Source organism: Mesoplodon densirostris, chromosome 5, assembly GCF_025265405.1.
Source record: "Mesoplodon densirostris isolate mMesDen1 chromosome 5, mMesDen1 primary haplotype, whole genome shotgun sequence".
In the NCBI taxonomy this organism is placed as follows: Eukaryota; Metazoa; Chordata; class Mammalia; order Artiodactyla; family Ziphiidae; genus Mesoplodon; species Mesoplodon densirostris.
The window spans coordinates 12,594,804-12,610,561 of record NC_082665.1 but is presented as its reverse complement, the minus strand read 5'-3'; the positions used below and the strand labels follow the sequence as shown (position 1 = coordinate 12,610,561).

Genomic DNA, 15,758 nt, shown 5'->3' with positions numbered 1-15,758 from the left:
TGGGTCATTTGTAGCATAAGAAATAGAGACTCATAATAGCTAATGACTTATCCAGGCTCACAAAATCAGAAGGGGAACAAACTAGAATCTGAACTCAAGTCACCTAATTGTAAGTCCTCTATACTCCCTCCCTCCATGGCATTGTTCAAGGGGGATTTGTGACCACATCCTAATTGAAATGTGCCATACATTCTTTCTTACATATCTCTCTATTCAACCACATCCACTTATTTTTTTTGTTTCCAAATAAATGATTCATGTAGATTATAATTAAACCATGGGTAATGATCAGTCAAATCCATTTTACCTGCCTTCACTAATCAAGGTCATTTTAAGACTTGCACATCCTCCAAGCAGCAGGCAGCCTAAGCAATAAGATGTTTGTCCAAGTTATTTTCCAGGGACTTGGAGTCAGCTGTGTATAGCTGGAGATGAGCTGGTTAAGACTGGATAGGACCAAGCTGAACTGGTTAACACTGGTTAGGACCATCAACCCTCCAACTGGGCATGTGTGAATGTTGAGTCGGTGACCTTTTGATGTCAGAGGGCCAAAAACTCCACCCTCAGACCATGCTAAGCACCTCCATGTTTGAATGGGCAGAGACCTTCATAGAATGATGACGATTACCACTTATTTCTAATTAGGCCAGTAGTGAGGAGCTAAACACACATTCAGATTTATAACCCCATAGTTCTGTATCAGAGCAGACAATAACCAATGTCTTTTTTTTTTTTTGCATTTAATAATCCTTACTGGGGGCTTCCCTGGTGGGGCAGTGGCTAAGAATTCACCTGCCAATGCAGGGGACACAGGTTCGAGCCCTGGTTCAGGAGGCTCCCACATGCCACGGAGCAACTAAGCCCGTGCGCCACAACTACTGAGCCTGCGCTCTAGAGCCCGCGAGCCACAACTACTGAGCCCGCTTGCACAACCACTGAAGCTTGCGTGCCTAGAGCCCGAGCTCCGCAACAAGAGAAACCACCGCAGGGAGAAGCCCGTGCACCACACCGAACAGTAGCCTCCGCTCACTGCAACTAGAGACAGCCCGCATGCAGTAACGAAGACACAACACAGCCAAATAATAATAATAATAATAATAATAATCCTTACTGAGGCCAAGAAATATTAAGACATTAATTTTAAGAGAGAACTGTAATAGCCTCAGAGATAGCAGCATGAGATCTGGAGCCAGATAAATCAAGCTCTACCGTTTCCTAGTTACGTGACCTGGGGCAGATGATAGCCTTATGCCTCCGCTTCCTCAAATGTGAATGGAGATAATAATAGAACTGATCTCTGCGATTGTTATTATACTTGTAAAGACTAAGTGTACTGCTTGACCCATGGTATGTGCCCAGTAATGTAAGCTATTACTAGAAAGAAAGGAAAAGAAGCTTAAAATCAAGTATAATAAAGGAAGGTATTTTATTTAATTAAATAAAATTATAGCAAAGTCCCAGTTTAAAGAAAAGAGAAACAGAGCAGTCAAACCTTTGAACTTCACTTCCATTGAAATAAAAAAATCCATAATCCAGAAACTTCTGGACTTGAGGTTTAAGAACACTATGTAATTTTTCTGCCTTTCCTCCTTTAACCATTTGATGATAGTCAAAATTCACCATCTGGATATCAGTTGCATGTTCAGAAGCTTTCAAATGACTCTGAAAATAAAAGGCAAATATTCATCTAAATGTTAACTAAATATGATCTTATCAATATATTATTATAAATGGAACTTTACTTTTTTTTTTTTTTTTTTTTTTTTTGTGGTGCGCGGGCCTCTCACTGCTGTGGCCTCTCCCATTGCAGAGCACAGCCTCCGGATGGGCAGGCTCAGCAGCCATGGCTCACGGGCCCAGCCGCTCCGCGGCATGTGGGATCTTCCCGGACCGGGCCATGAACCCGTGTCCCCTGCATCGGCAGGCAGACTCTCAACCACTGAGCCACCAGGGAAGCCCTGGAACTTTACATTTTAAATGAAAATCTCAGCAGGTCCTTGAAATCTTACTAATCTCACAAAGCTTTCATTGCCACTGGCAGTAAAATGGAAAATTACTTGCTGTTATCTTATGGCATCTTTTTCCTAAAACCTCATATACTATCCCAGAGAGACTGGGTATGACATGATTAATAGCAGGGAACTTAAATAACATTCCCATCTGGTTTAGAAAATGAAAAATGATTTCCAGCCACCAGCGTTTCACTTTTTACCATAAAAATATAATGACTGTTTATATCTATTACAGAAACTCAAAATAAAATAGCTTATTTTTTAAGACAAAGCCCATCAAAAATTGAAAAATTCATTTTTTATACCTTCAATATATACAAACGTTTCAAAAGTTTACCATAAAAAGTCATTCTCTAAAGTATAAGTTGTTTATTAACAATATTAAAACAAAATAGCCAAATAATTAATTTTGTACTTCATTAGCTTAAACTTTAGAAAATGTTTTCTAACCATTTTGTTTAAGTTTATACTCTTATGTAACACTATAATTTATATCAATTCAGACTCAAACAAACATTTATGAAAAATATTTTTCCTTAGAAGTCAGACATTTCTTTAGGTTTTTATTTAATGAAAATCCTCAAATTTTCTCTCATCAGTACAAGAAGTCTTGTGTGTATACAAATGCATTATTCAACATTTCATAGGTTTAAAACAGTGACTATGGTTTCTAGGAAATAGGCAAGACGATGAACAGATGAAGGAGGAAACTGCCTGGTATCTTTATGCCAGTGACAGACGAGCATTTTTTAGAGGGAGGGTATCCTTCTGCTTCTCTACATCATAAATAAGCAGATTTTCTATAGAAAACAGGGTCAATTGCCTTGAAAGCTTTCCATAATCCCAATTTCAGCAAGATTATCCTGAACTGTTGCCTAATTGCCCCAAAGAATGAATGGTTCCAACAAGTACCCAATCTTTTTCTGGGAAGTAATTTACTCCCTGGAAGAATTTGATTATTATATTATTTAAAAATACCATTCTAGGTGTCCATGGGCCAGAACAGAAGAAAAAAATGATCATACTTACCTGGAAAGCCTTACTTAGCATATGTTCCCCTTCCTTAGATCCAAGCAAATTTACTATTATTTGTTTACCATATAAATTCTTAAGTGTTCTAAAATGCCTATTAAAGAAAGAAAGGAAATAAACATATGTCAAATGACAAGCCAAAAACTTTTTTCAATAAACAGGAACCCATTATTAAACAGGACCCACGCGGCAGTATTTTATTCTTTCTTTTCTTTTTTTTTGGCTGTGCCTTGTGGCATGTGGGATCTTAGTTCCCCCACCAGGGATGGAATTCAAGCCCCCTGCAGTGGAAGCGTGGAGTCTTAACCACTGGACCACCAGGGAAGCCCCTAAACTCACAGAATTGGCAAAACGGGATACAAATCCATTCCACATGGTCTAAAAACTCTGAATTTATAAAAACCCAGTTAATGCAATTTCCTCTCTGACTTAAACTTCCACCTATGCTAGAGCTGTTGGAATCATCCAGATCCCTCTCCACCCTGAGGCTGAAGCTAGACAGCCATGGAAAACACGAGCCACCCAGCCTGGTTGGGAAGGCAGCGAGGGCAGAGGGCGTAGGGCTGCGCCTCACACATGAGGACATCACACACTCCGTGAGTATTCAGAGAGACCTCCTTGATAGCTCTAGCCTTAAGAAAAAGAGACCCCAAATATAAGCCTTTATTTGCTCCAGCTTCTAACCATTCCAGAAGCTAGAGAGCAATGCTGTCCAAAGGAAATGTAGTATGAGCCACAGATACAATTTAAATTTTTCTAGAAGGCATATTAAACAAGTAAAAATCAAAAGAGGAAATTAATTTACATACAGTTTATTTAACCCAATACAGCTAAAATATCATTTCTACATGTAATTGATATATAAAACAAATATCAATAAAGTATTTTGCATTTTTTTGGCACTAAGTCTCAAATCCAGTATATATTATATACCTACAGCACATCTCAATCTGGACTAGTCAATTTCAAATGCTCAAGAGTTACAGGCGGCTAGCAGCTACTGTACTGGACAGCGCACTGGTGAGAGGTAGTTTTAAGGCCCAGACAACAAGGCCCACACACCTAGTGCTACAACCCCTAGAATTCATAACAGTAAGTGTCACTGTCCTCCAGTTAAATTAGGAGTCAAGAAGAAATTTTCCTTAGAGCCAAAAAAGCTGAAATGAATCAGTAAATACAATTACAACTAGTCTCACTGCTTAGCAATATCAAAACCTACAGCACTATGTAAAAATAATCAGTCTTACCTGTCAAAAGCAGGTGCATTGGCTTCAAACCCCCTTGACATACGAACACGATGAGATCCCACCTAAGATAAGAAAAATATGTTTAACCATACCAAGAGCCAACATGTAGACAAAAGAAATATTGTTTACAGTATGTAACAATGCGTTTGCTAAACACCCAGTAGTGAGCTGAGTGATTGCCATTCATGATATTCTTTAAAAAACAAGTTCTAGGAGGTTCTCATCCCTTTCATTTTTTAAAACACAACCTCACAAAAAAAGAACTAGAAGTTAGACCATTATGAAACACTTGTAAACTAACGAGAATTTTTATTTATGTAAGATTTTTAAGAGTGCTTTCACATACATTACCTTGTTTTAAGCTCAAACTACGTGCCCTTTATATGTCAACCGATATTGCCATTTGGGCACTAAAAAACCAAATACAGCCAAGTGAGTAAACTTGTCCTCTCAGGGCAACAGCATTCGTTTCAAAAAAGATTCGCATGACAATTCAGGCCTCCTGACCAAAATTCCTACTCTTCTGGGCTGCCGACAAGTGCAATGTCTACATATTCTTTTTTTTTTCTGTTACGCTGAATACTCTATTCACTCCTCCCTCACCCAGAGATCCTACAAATTAAAAATATTGTTCCTGGAAAAACAGACTTTCCAAGTCAATCTCTCAGGCACACAACTATAGCACATTTTGCAGAATCAGAAAATCTGGGTTAAGAGAATTAAACAAGATGGAAAATAACTACCGATTGTGTTTTTGTTTTTGTTTTTGTTTTTTTGCATACGCGGGCCTCTCACTGCTGTGGCCTCTCCCGTTGCAGAGCACAGGCTCCGGAGGCGCAGGCTCAGCGGCCATGGCTCACGGGACCAGCCACTCGGCAGCATGTGGGATCCTCCCAGACCGGGGCACGAACCCGTGTCCCCTGCATCGGCAGGCGGATTCTCAACCACTGCGCCACCAGGGAAGCCCCTACCGATTGTGTTTTGTTACAGTTTTTCTTTTCTCCTATAGGAAAGCGACAGAGAGATGAGGCAGAATTGAGAAAGGTGTAACAGATGCCAAGAAGATATACAGCAGTGAGACCTGAATTTCACTTTTAAACATTTCCCTGAGACTTTGGGATCAAAGTTCCCCAGAATTCGTTCTTGCTAATCTGTGAACAAAGTGACTTTAAAGGCGGCGTGGGAGGAGGGCTGCCAAATCAGTCATGCAGTTGGACAAATAAAACTAGAAAATAAGCACTAATATGCCCATCCAAGTTCAAAACTGAATTAACAGTATTATCATTCACTCAGCATTACCCCTCCTGATCTGATGAGACAACTGAATGACTGTCCTGAGAAATCAGTGGATTCTCTCTTTAGTGCTTTTTATTCTTAGTAAAAAATTGATTAGCCAAATGTCACATCTATATTCCATTTCATTTTCTAGTGCTTAATAGACTGTATAAAATCTTAAATTTTGAAAGATGTGTGCTCCAGGACTTTAAGCATTTTAGGCGGCAGAAAACTTTCTCTTTGGAGTCCTCTCAGGTAATTGCCTATAACTCTATAAAAGTTCAAGACTTAGCATTTTGTTTATTCATCAACATTTATCTTGCACAGTACTCTCAACTGTTAAGAAGGTGAAAAAAATACAAGTTTTCTCATGTTTTTTAGGTAACGGCTGTGGTGGTTCCCTACTGTCTGCTCCCCAACGCATATACACAATTAGCTACACATCATAACTCTTACAGCAATCTGTTGGTTAGACTAGACTAGGTTTTATTACTCAATGTTAAAAAAAAACTATAATAAAAAAGTTATGTCAATGGTGATAAAAGTTTTAAGGCTTTAAATAACCATAAATTTACCCAATTAAAAAAAAAGTTACATCAAAGATATTTTTAGAAAACCATTTCATTGGGTGGTATGGAACGTCATCTTCTGACAATAGCATTGCTTCGTGTTCACATATTTCTGAAACTTCAATTCAACCAAAAATTCAATGTGCCACACCATGCCAGGCATAAATCTCATGCTTACCATCTTTTAAGACTAATATAGGCTATAATATAATGTAATGATATAGTATCATAGGAACACTACAAATTATAAATGCTAAATACCTTCAAAAAAAGGAAATCATAAGTAAAATGAGTGAGTTGCCAGCACTTGAAATATCACTCTTACCTGGGCAGCACTTTACGACAACTCTTATGATGCCTCGAACTAATTGATACTGATATTTATCTTTTCCATAAAAGGCCTGTCTCCCCAAACAGATTGCAAGCTCTCTCTGAAGCATCACTACAGTCTTTGAATTTCTCATGGGATACAAGACTATATACACCTAATGTATACAGAATAATACATGCTTAGAAGAACTCAAGGATTTCATGAAGAGATCAGTGTGGAGGAGTGACTGGAACCCATTCCATGAGATCTGAGTCAGCTACTGAAGGACAACAAACCTTGGTTTGGGGAGCAGGGGATTCTTGCTGGAAATAGCCAGGCATGAAGCCAGATAAGTAGAGGAAGCCAGAACACGAAGAAACGGGTGCATAGATCTGATGAGTGTAACAGATCAAAAGTGGTAAGAATAGCCAGAAAGCAGGGAGGAGATCAGTGAGAAAACTGTGAGGATCTTCCAGGCAAGAAGGAATTATGAAGACCTTAACTGAGATGACAGGAGTGGGAATGAAAAGAAAGAGAAAGTCCCAAGACCTAGGAGAAAGCTGGGGCTAAGCGTCACAGGGCTGCCTTGCTGGCTCAGGACTGGCCGCTGGAGCAGGCAGGGCTGGATACGCCGCAAGAGCAGCAGGAAAGGATCCAGTACAGCACGTTCTCTAATTTGAGTGGTTAAATTAACCACTCACATTAAAATGCAGATTCCTGGCCCCATTCCAAAAGATTCTATTTTTGAATCTTTTCAAAAAGATTCAAGTTGATTCAAGTTGAATCTTTCAAAAAGATTCAAGTGAAGTTGAGGCCAAGAATCTGCATTTTAAAATCACTTCCAAAGATTCCTTTAAAATATTTTAAGAACCTGAGAGGAATTATTCATGGAGGAAAAGAGGCAGAACAAGGGACAACTGCCTGAGGATTCTCTGTCCGTGACTTGTGAAGTGCGACATCTCGCTAGGCAACACTGACTTCAAGGATCCCCGATAATAAATTCCAGTCCCGAGAACACACAGGACACCTAACGACCATTTACAGCCATCCTAAGTCAAAAGTCCTTATTTGTCTTCTATGAGAAAATGAACTTGGGGTCTTGATATTTTTATTTTTTTAAAATCAATATCTATTATTTTCATTCCTCTATTACCTACTCGTTTAGAATGGTGGGGAAATGATAAAAGATACTCATGAAACGAATCCATCCCTGTTCAAAGAAAGGCTGGCTTTAAAAACTACTAAGCTAAATAACTGGGAACTACTGACCCAATCCTCAACCCAACCTGAGACAATAGGCCAGCTCAGTGATGATTTGGCAGAATTGCTGGACTGCCTTGATGTCTCAAAAATTACCATCTCGGGCTTCCCTGGTGGCGCAGTGGTTGAGAGTCCGCCTGCCGATGCAGGGGACACGGGTTCATGCCCCGGTCCGGGAAGATCCCACATGCCGTGGAGTGGCTGGGCCCGTGAGCCATGGCCGCTGAGCCTGCGCGTCCAGAGCCTGTGCTCCGCAACGGCAGAGGCCACAACAGCGAGAGGCCCACGTACCGCAAAAAAAAATAATAAATTACTATCTCTATCAAGAAAGGCACGATTTAAAAATCTGTAGTTTTCAGCCCATAATCAAATGACATTATCCAGCCAGACTACTTGTGTGGACAGGCCACAGAACACAGAAGGAAGTCGGAAGGAAGTCCCACCCAAGGAGGACCCCTCAATGTAACTACTCAGGATCCAACCTTACTGAATAACTAAACACCGTAATTCTGAACTTTTTAATAACACAGAAAGCAGTAAAACAGAGGGCTTATAAATAGGCTATTACAATCTCTTATACTAGCCTGTCTCTAAAGCAAAAGCATTTACCTTGCATCAAAGCAGAGTTTTAGAAATTTCTTAAAGCAAATATTCCAAACACCCTCCTCTGGTCACAAAAAGTTAGGAGAAGTGGGGTAGGGTGGGTATTCTTTCCCAAGAGAGACGTGGGGAGGAATGTATCTATTTAAGTTACACTTATATGCCAAAGATAAAACCCACATGAGTTAAACTGGTCTTAACGAGAACTCAGGAATTTTAGCAAAGCAGTACAAGTATTAATCCTTGTTAATTCTTAGCCTGTCTTGAATAAACTGCCTTATTGAAAAGGTTCAAGTGGTCTGCAATTTTTCTCCACAATAACCATCCTAGAATAAGAGAGATCCAACTGTGAACTAAATGGAGGCAAGATTTTTTTTTTCCTGTTTTCTCAATACTGTAGACTGAGGCACAAAATTTACTACACGTTATATATCAGAAGCCTAAAATGAATATAATTTAACACTTTCAGAACTAAACATGTTTGAATAAAAATAAAATGCAAAATCACACTACTATGGGCAATCCAGTATTATGATCTTAGGTGAAAAAAAAATCTTACATTTAATCAACAAAGGAAAGTTTCGGAAAAAAAGATCAGAAAGCAAAACAGAGAACATATTCAAGATGACAAGTCACTACAAATTACAAAGTAAAATTTCAGTAGCAGATATATTCTTATTAACAACAATAGCTAACCCTTACCTAGTGCTGACTGTGTGTGCCAGTTACTATTCCAAGCACTTTCCATTTCATCCTCATAAGAACCCTAAGACCTAAGAAGTAGGAACTACTAATATTATTCCCATGTTACAGATAAGAAGCCTGAGACACAAAGGGGTTAAATCACTTGCCCAAGATCACAAAACTAGTAGCGGTGAGTAAGGGTTCAAATTGAGAAGTCTGGTTTCAGAAGCTTTGTTTTAACTACTACATTTTTCTACCTACAGAGACTAAATTGTTATACACTAAGATACTGAGATAGTAAAGCAGAGAAACACTCTGAAAATCAATGTGCCATGAAAACATCAAAATTTTAATATTAAATATGGAAGCTGAATTTCTATGGATATTTAAAAGAACATTAAAGGAAAAAATAACTAGAACAATTCCAGGACCTCTGTACTTGGATCCTCATTTATGGATCTAGCTAATATTATTAGACTGAGTAGTAGAACTATCCAATGAACTGATAAACTATCCTGAAACTTGAGAAAATATGGAAAGTTCTCAAGAGAAAAAAAACCGAAATGTCAAAATACATACCTGCAACCCCGGTTGCTCCCAGAACAATGGGACAGACCCCCGGATTTGTATGAAGGAAGAAACACAGTCATCTAAGTACACAACCTACAGAGAAAAATAATGGGTAAAATATTTCCACAGATGGAGTTGTTACCTCTACATCAAAAGACAAATTTCCTAACTTCTAGTGCACGCTAGTTATACCTTATGACCAATCTCTCATATACAAATGATCCTAGGCCACTAAATAAGTTGGATTCTTTTTTCAACTAGTGATAATTCTTCTATATACATTAACCAAGAAAACAGGGACTACAGAAGCATAAGAATTACAACTTTTAAAAAGGAATTCCTTTTGAATTTCAATATTTTATACATATATCTTCAGAGTTCATTTTTTTTTCTTTAGTTTTTTCTATTTTTCAAAAACTAATCTGAAGATCTGAAATGGACCAGGGGCATGGCCTGAATTTAAAATTACATAGTTTCACAGTAAAAAATATTATAACTTTTCATTTTAATGGTACTATATACCTAGCTTTAAGAGTTGGGTTTGACTTAATTTCATCAAAACACACTTGTCTTAAGCTGTCTAGCTCTATAATTGAGGATTTTAAATTCAATACTAAAACGTATGACACTGGCAATGCCATGCTGATTAGCAAAAAGTTTTGTTACTTACTTGAAGAGCCATGGCTAAATAAGTTTGTTTTGGGGAATCCTCTCTTAAGGCTAATAAGTAGCCAAGAACAACCATACAACGACATTACAGATGTCGAAATGAGTTCTGAATCAATAAAAATCTGTTATTCTATTATTCTCTGTGCCCCTCCCCTAATACATGAATTAAGCAATATAAACATATACCTGCTCTGTTTCTACAAAATTGGCAACGTGACCGTCATCATTTGTTCCCCGGACATTGAACCTGGTCCCAGCTCGTTCACAGCTTAGCCTGGAAACGAGGCAAGCCTTTGCCTGTTTATGAGCAGCATAAATTGTTCTGACTTCTACTCCCCCACACATGAGGCGTAACAACCAGTCATCGCAATTCACACCGTAGTGCTTGAGATGCAAGTGCAAAGACTGATTCCTAACAAAAAAAGAAGTGACTGTATTAGCGTAATGAGCACTGGACAACACACAGCGTACGTTTCAAAATGTTGCTCCTGGAACGTGCACATTAAAAGGCACCAAAAATAAATCAATTCCTTTACATTTACTATGGCAGGGATTGGAAGATAGGGCTATAAAATGAGATCCTTGGACATGTGATCTATGGTCCATAGAAAAGAAGCGTACGTTCTATGTTTTTAGAATCTGGTCCCCATTTCTGTTATGACTTTATTCATAATGTATTTATCACTTGTTCCAAAAAAGGGTTTCATACACACATCCCCACCCTACTTTAGAAGGCTCTACTTAAGGCTTGACTTTTATAAGCCTCCATTTTAATTAATTTAAGTTTAAATAGCCAGATGGGCTACTGGTTACCATGTTAATGCATGTCTAGAGTTTTCCACTGCTCCGAATACTTTTACATTCTAGATAACGGATGGGGCCTGGCTGCCAAACTTTTGGGGGGCAAAGAGTTTTGTTCAAACGAACACGCAGAAGCCTGGTGATCAGGAAACATAAAAGCAGAGTTGCTATGGCTAAAGCAGGGATGAGGGGCTGGGGTCCTGCCTCGCCGGCCATCTTCTCATCCTGCTGAGCGCCTCAGGGGCTCTGTCCAAACCTTATTCCTCCAACAGCAAACATGTGAAGCTCCTCACCAACCTACCACCAAAGCAAACATACTGTCGGGAAGAAAAACTTTCTGTCTGGTACTTTCAGATCAAAAGGTGCCTTACAAAAGTGAAGTTTCTAGAATACTGAAGCTTGGTTCTCTGAGTTTTAAAACTACCAATCTAAGCGGAAGTCTTTCTTAAGTGTTTTGCACTATCTTGTTGTCTTAAGAGGTATAAAAACGTCACAGCATTTTCTTGACGCCTTAGGGCCATTAAATACCAAGAACACACAGCAACGCGGCTGGAGCAGTTGTCCCCAACCCCCGCCTCCTCAGGCGACAGCTGTAGGAGAGAGAAAACAGGTGGTGGCCACGTGCAGTCCTGGAAAACCAGCTACAACCCCAGCCCTTCTCATCCACTCAGGAAAGCATACTGGAATGGCGATGAGTAGCAGGATTACTCCTGCGGTAACATTAAATCCGATGACCATCTTTAATTTCAAAATAGGACTTAAGCTTCCACGCTTTACTATTATCTACATTGATCTGAGGCAAAGCTCAAACTGTGACCCAGTCTGTCCAGACACCACAGCTGAGGCCCCTGTCCTAGCAGAGAGGTCCCCCATTTAAACAGAAGCGGGATCCGTACATTTGTTCAGGTAGAGTTTCTCCCTCTGCTGTCAGTTTTCCTTTTTCTTTGCAGTCAATGCCTTCCTGTTTTCATTCTGTTTTTTTTTTTTTTTTTTTTTTTTTTTTTTGTGGTACGCGGGCCTCTTACTGTTGTGGCCTCTCCCCTGTGGAGCACAGGCTCCGGATGCGCAGGCTCAGCGGCCATGACTCACGGGCCTAGCCGCTCCGTTGCATCTGGGGTCTTCCTGGACCGGGGCACGAACCCGTGTCCCCTGCATCGGCAGGTGGACTCTCAACCACTGCTCCACCAGGGAAGCCCCTCATTCTGTTTAAATTTACACCTAACTATCGACTGGCAGCAGCCTCAAATCTCCTATGGAGTAAAGCTGCCTGGGTTTTTGTGATGGGAAGTTGCTACTCTCTGGCTACAGAAGTTACTTGGCTGTATCCTGGAAAATACTCCTACTAATAAGCTGCAAGGGTAGCACAATGAGTTCTGAGAGCTTTCGTTTTTCTGTGCAAAGTGAAGCTCCAGAATCCAATCCATAGCAAAACTGGAGAAACTGTAAAATGAGCAAGACTCACCTTTGGCATTTCAGCGTCCTCTGCGCTCAGCCTGTCTCCTGCTGGATAAACCCTTCAATCTGTTATCTAAATTTGCCCCAACTCTAGCCATAATTGAATGCAAGGACACATGAATTATTCCCACTGATTAAACGTAGTGATGTTCTGGACTGCTAACCATTTAGCCGATGCATCTGCACCTGCCTGGACTTCTAATTATGGCAGGAAAACTTTTCTCTCTCAATCAAAGAAATTGTGGGTAAGGATGAGCAGTGGGGAAAAAGGTAAGGATAGCTGGCCTAAGTCCGGCTGCAACACCGTTACCTTTTGCAGAATCTTCAATGTCTCTTCCGTCAGAAAAGTGTAGGGCTGACACAAGCAGACAGGACTCCGTCCACTCATCCATCCCACTGACCTCCCCACCGCACCCCAGCCCCTGACTACAGTGCTCCAAAGCCCTTTTTTACCCTGCCCTCTCTGCTCCCCCATGCCACTCCTCTGGGCCAAGACACTTCCATGTGAGCTACAAGGTGACCAAGCTATTACTCTGAAGTTAGCTTCCTGTTCTAACGTTGTTGACTTTAAGCCCTCTGACACCCAGGGCCTTCTCCAGAACCATAAAGGCAGATAGTGAAAGTGGGAGGGAAAGTATACAGGAGGAAACATCTTGAATCTGAACTACTGAGGGAGACCAAGAGCAGAGAGTCCCGGACTTTGGCCTTATAACGTAAGTAAACAAATGGAATAAAACTTGTCCGTTGTGTTAAGGAAAAAAGTCAACATCCATGCTGACTGTGGACAAGAGAACAGCTATACTAGAAATCTGGTCCGCTCCAGAAAAGTGATACTAATTACAGTCATGTGGGCCCTGCCCCATTCGTGCTTACTTACAATACAGCACACTTACGCATAACCGTGAAATATGGCACAGTTACATATTTTATTACGGTAAGTTTTATTAAGTCTTATTTTATCACAGTACTAAACTTTATCCCAGCGTACTACTTCCGCGTAGTCGGTTGCTCTTGAATCAAGATCATCTACTTACAGCCTTAAAATTAAAAATAATAAGGGAATGTGGGCTTAGAAAGGCAATGCTGCCTTTCTAAGACAAGACCTCAAAACTAAGAACAGTGGATGTGAGTAACACAACTGTATTACAATTAATTCGTTCCTACTTTTAAAATAAATCTTTTAAATACATGTCTGAAATGGAAGGTCAGTCTAGATCAGGGAGAGTAAATGGGTTTCACATCACGTGACGACTTTAAAAAAATGACGGTGGATGCCTGCTATGCTCTGCTGAGGATCCTGCAGCAGGAAAGAGCGGTGTGCTCAATGGGCAACGCCCACTGCTGCTATCTCGGGAAATAACCGTTCAACCTTCTACATTGCACAGCACGTGATTACAAAGGGAAAAATGTAATATGAACTCACCAGAAAAATCTATTATCGGTTGTATGTTCTTGCATGCTACGATGGGCATTAAGACTCAGATCCAAACTGACTCCAGATGCGGACCATGCGAAATAGAAGTTTCCTGAATTCAACACTTTTCGCACTTCTGAAACGCGATCCTCATCTGAAGAATCGATTCGTAGTGATATAAATTCAGTGGAAGTAACTCGGAAAACTTCAGATTCTTGAATTTTTCCAACAGACATACATCCAGTGACGAGGACCAGATAATGTAACATAATATCACCTGCAAAAACCAAAGACTTTAATTGGATGAAAAGTCCCAATGTTTTTCAAGCTATTCAAAGTTTCTTCCACCTTCCTTCTCGTGTCTCCATGTTTGAAAATCTGGCCTTGTGGTTATTTTAAGTTTATCATAGACATGTTTAAGTTCACAACTAGATTTTGGCAAAAGTTAGGGGAAAAAATCCTTGTTTAAATACATTCAGTATAATGAAGCATTTAAACACTAACAGAATAATCTCACATTTATGAAACTGTTCCTCTACTTAATTGAAGGGTATGCAAGATTTATCAAATTTAAAAATATATATGCGTTATCTTCCCTACCTTTCCTTTAAGACTGTTAGGAAGTTCAGACAAGATAATGAATGTGAGAGTTCTGTGTAAATAGTAAGGTTGAAAAAATGACACATAAATGTGAGCTGCTGCTGCTGCTATGTGGACAAAAAAGTCCTTGGAACAACTTATAAAGCAATTTGGCTTATAAAAAACTCAGGGATTTTTTCATCTAGTTTTGATAAAAATTCTGTGCAATGGGTATGAAGGTAGAATTCAGCAGTGGTGTACTTTGTTTTTGTTGTTTGTTTGTTTTAACTCATTAATTAATCTTATTTTTGGCTGCGTTGGGTCTTTGTTTCTCCGCCCGGGCTTTCTCTAATTGCGGTGAGCGGGGGCTACTCTTAGCTGCGGTGCGCGGGCTTCTCATTGTGGTGGCTTCTCTTGTTGCGGAGCATGGGCTCTAGGCACATGGGCTTCAGTAGTTGCGGCTTGCAGGCTCCAGAGCGCAGGCTCAGTAGTTGTGGCACACGGGCTGAGTTGCTCCGCGGCATGTGGGATCTTCCCGGACCAGGGCTCGAACCTGTGTCCCCTGCATTGGCAGGCGGATTCTTAACCACCAGCAGTGGTGTACTTTGAACGTGGGCTTTAACGTAGGCAGAAGCACCCTGCGCCTTGGCTCCTCCACTACTTATTATCCAGACCAACTTCACTGTGTTAACATAACCAACCTGAGATATCCACCCTTAGAAAATAAGATTAAAACAAATCTCACTGGACTGCGAGGATGACCCAAGACAGTATTAGTTAAGTGCTAGGCACAGTACTTTACATGTGATAGATTCATAACATATGGCAAATCTCCATTTGATAGACCAGAGCTCCTCAAAGTATGCCCCATGAACCAGTTCAGTTACCAGTTCATGGTGACAAAAGGTGCTTCTCCCAGAACAGAAAACGACATCACTAAGTTCACCATTTGGTTTCACTGACTTCTTTTTTTCTCCATAGTAAGACTTTATCAATGAAGGAAGCCATGTGTTGATTTGCACGATGGTGCTGGCTTCTTTTCTCATCCAGACCAATAACAAAACAGTTTATGGAACGTAACCAGTCCTTGGGCCACGCTCCGAGTCACACCGTTATAGAATCATAAAGGTTACTTTGCAGCCCATGTGACACTAAGTAGCAGACACAGGCTCGACTGAGACCTTTTGAATACAAAGCAGATGTCTTTCCCACTATAAACCAGGGAAATCAGTGTATGGTTCCCACTAAGACATCTTTTCCTAAATGCACTGAAACAAAGAA

The 15,758-nt window shown here is 40.2% G+C and overlaps 1 protein-coding gene across 4 annotated transcripts in view; it reads right to left on the bottom strand.

Annotated features, from left to right (window-relative positions):
• SYNJ1 (synaptojanin 1) overlaps window positions 1–15,758 on the bottom strand; it is an 87,595-nt gene that overhangs the window by 48,611 nt on the left and 23,226 nt on the right. For all 4 annotated transcript variants that reach the window (XM_060098550.1, XM_060098551.1, XM_060098553.1 and 1 more), the window contains exons 4-9: window positions 13,908–14,175; window positions 10,415–10,640; window positions 9,569–9,652; window positions 4,292–4,353; window positions 3,042–3,138; window positions 1,493–1,662 (exon numbers count right to left, since the gene is read on the bottom strand). In XM_060098550.1, the coding sequence (XP_059954533.1) occupies window positions 1,493–1,662; window positions 3,042–3,138; window positions 4,292–4,353; window positions 9,569–9,652; window positions 10,415–10,640; window positions 13,908–14,175 (907 nt within the window). The remainder of the gene's footprint in view (window positions 1–1,492; window positions 1,663–3,041; window positions 3,139–4,291; window positions 4,354–9,568; window positions 9,653–10,414; window positions 10,641–13,907; window positions 14,176–15,758) is intronic.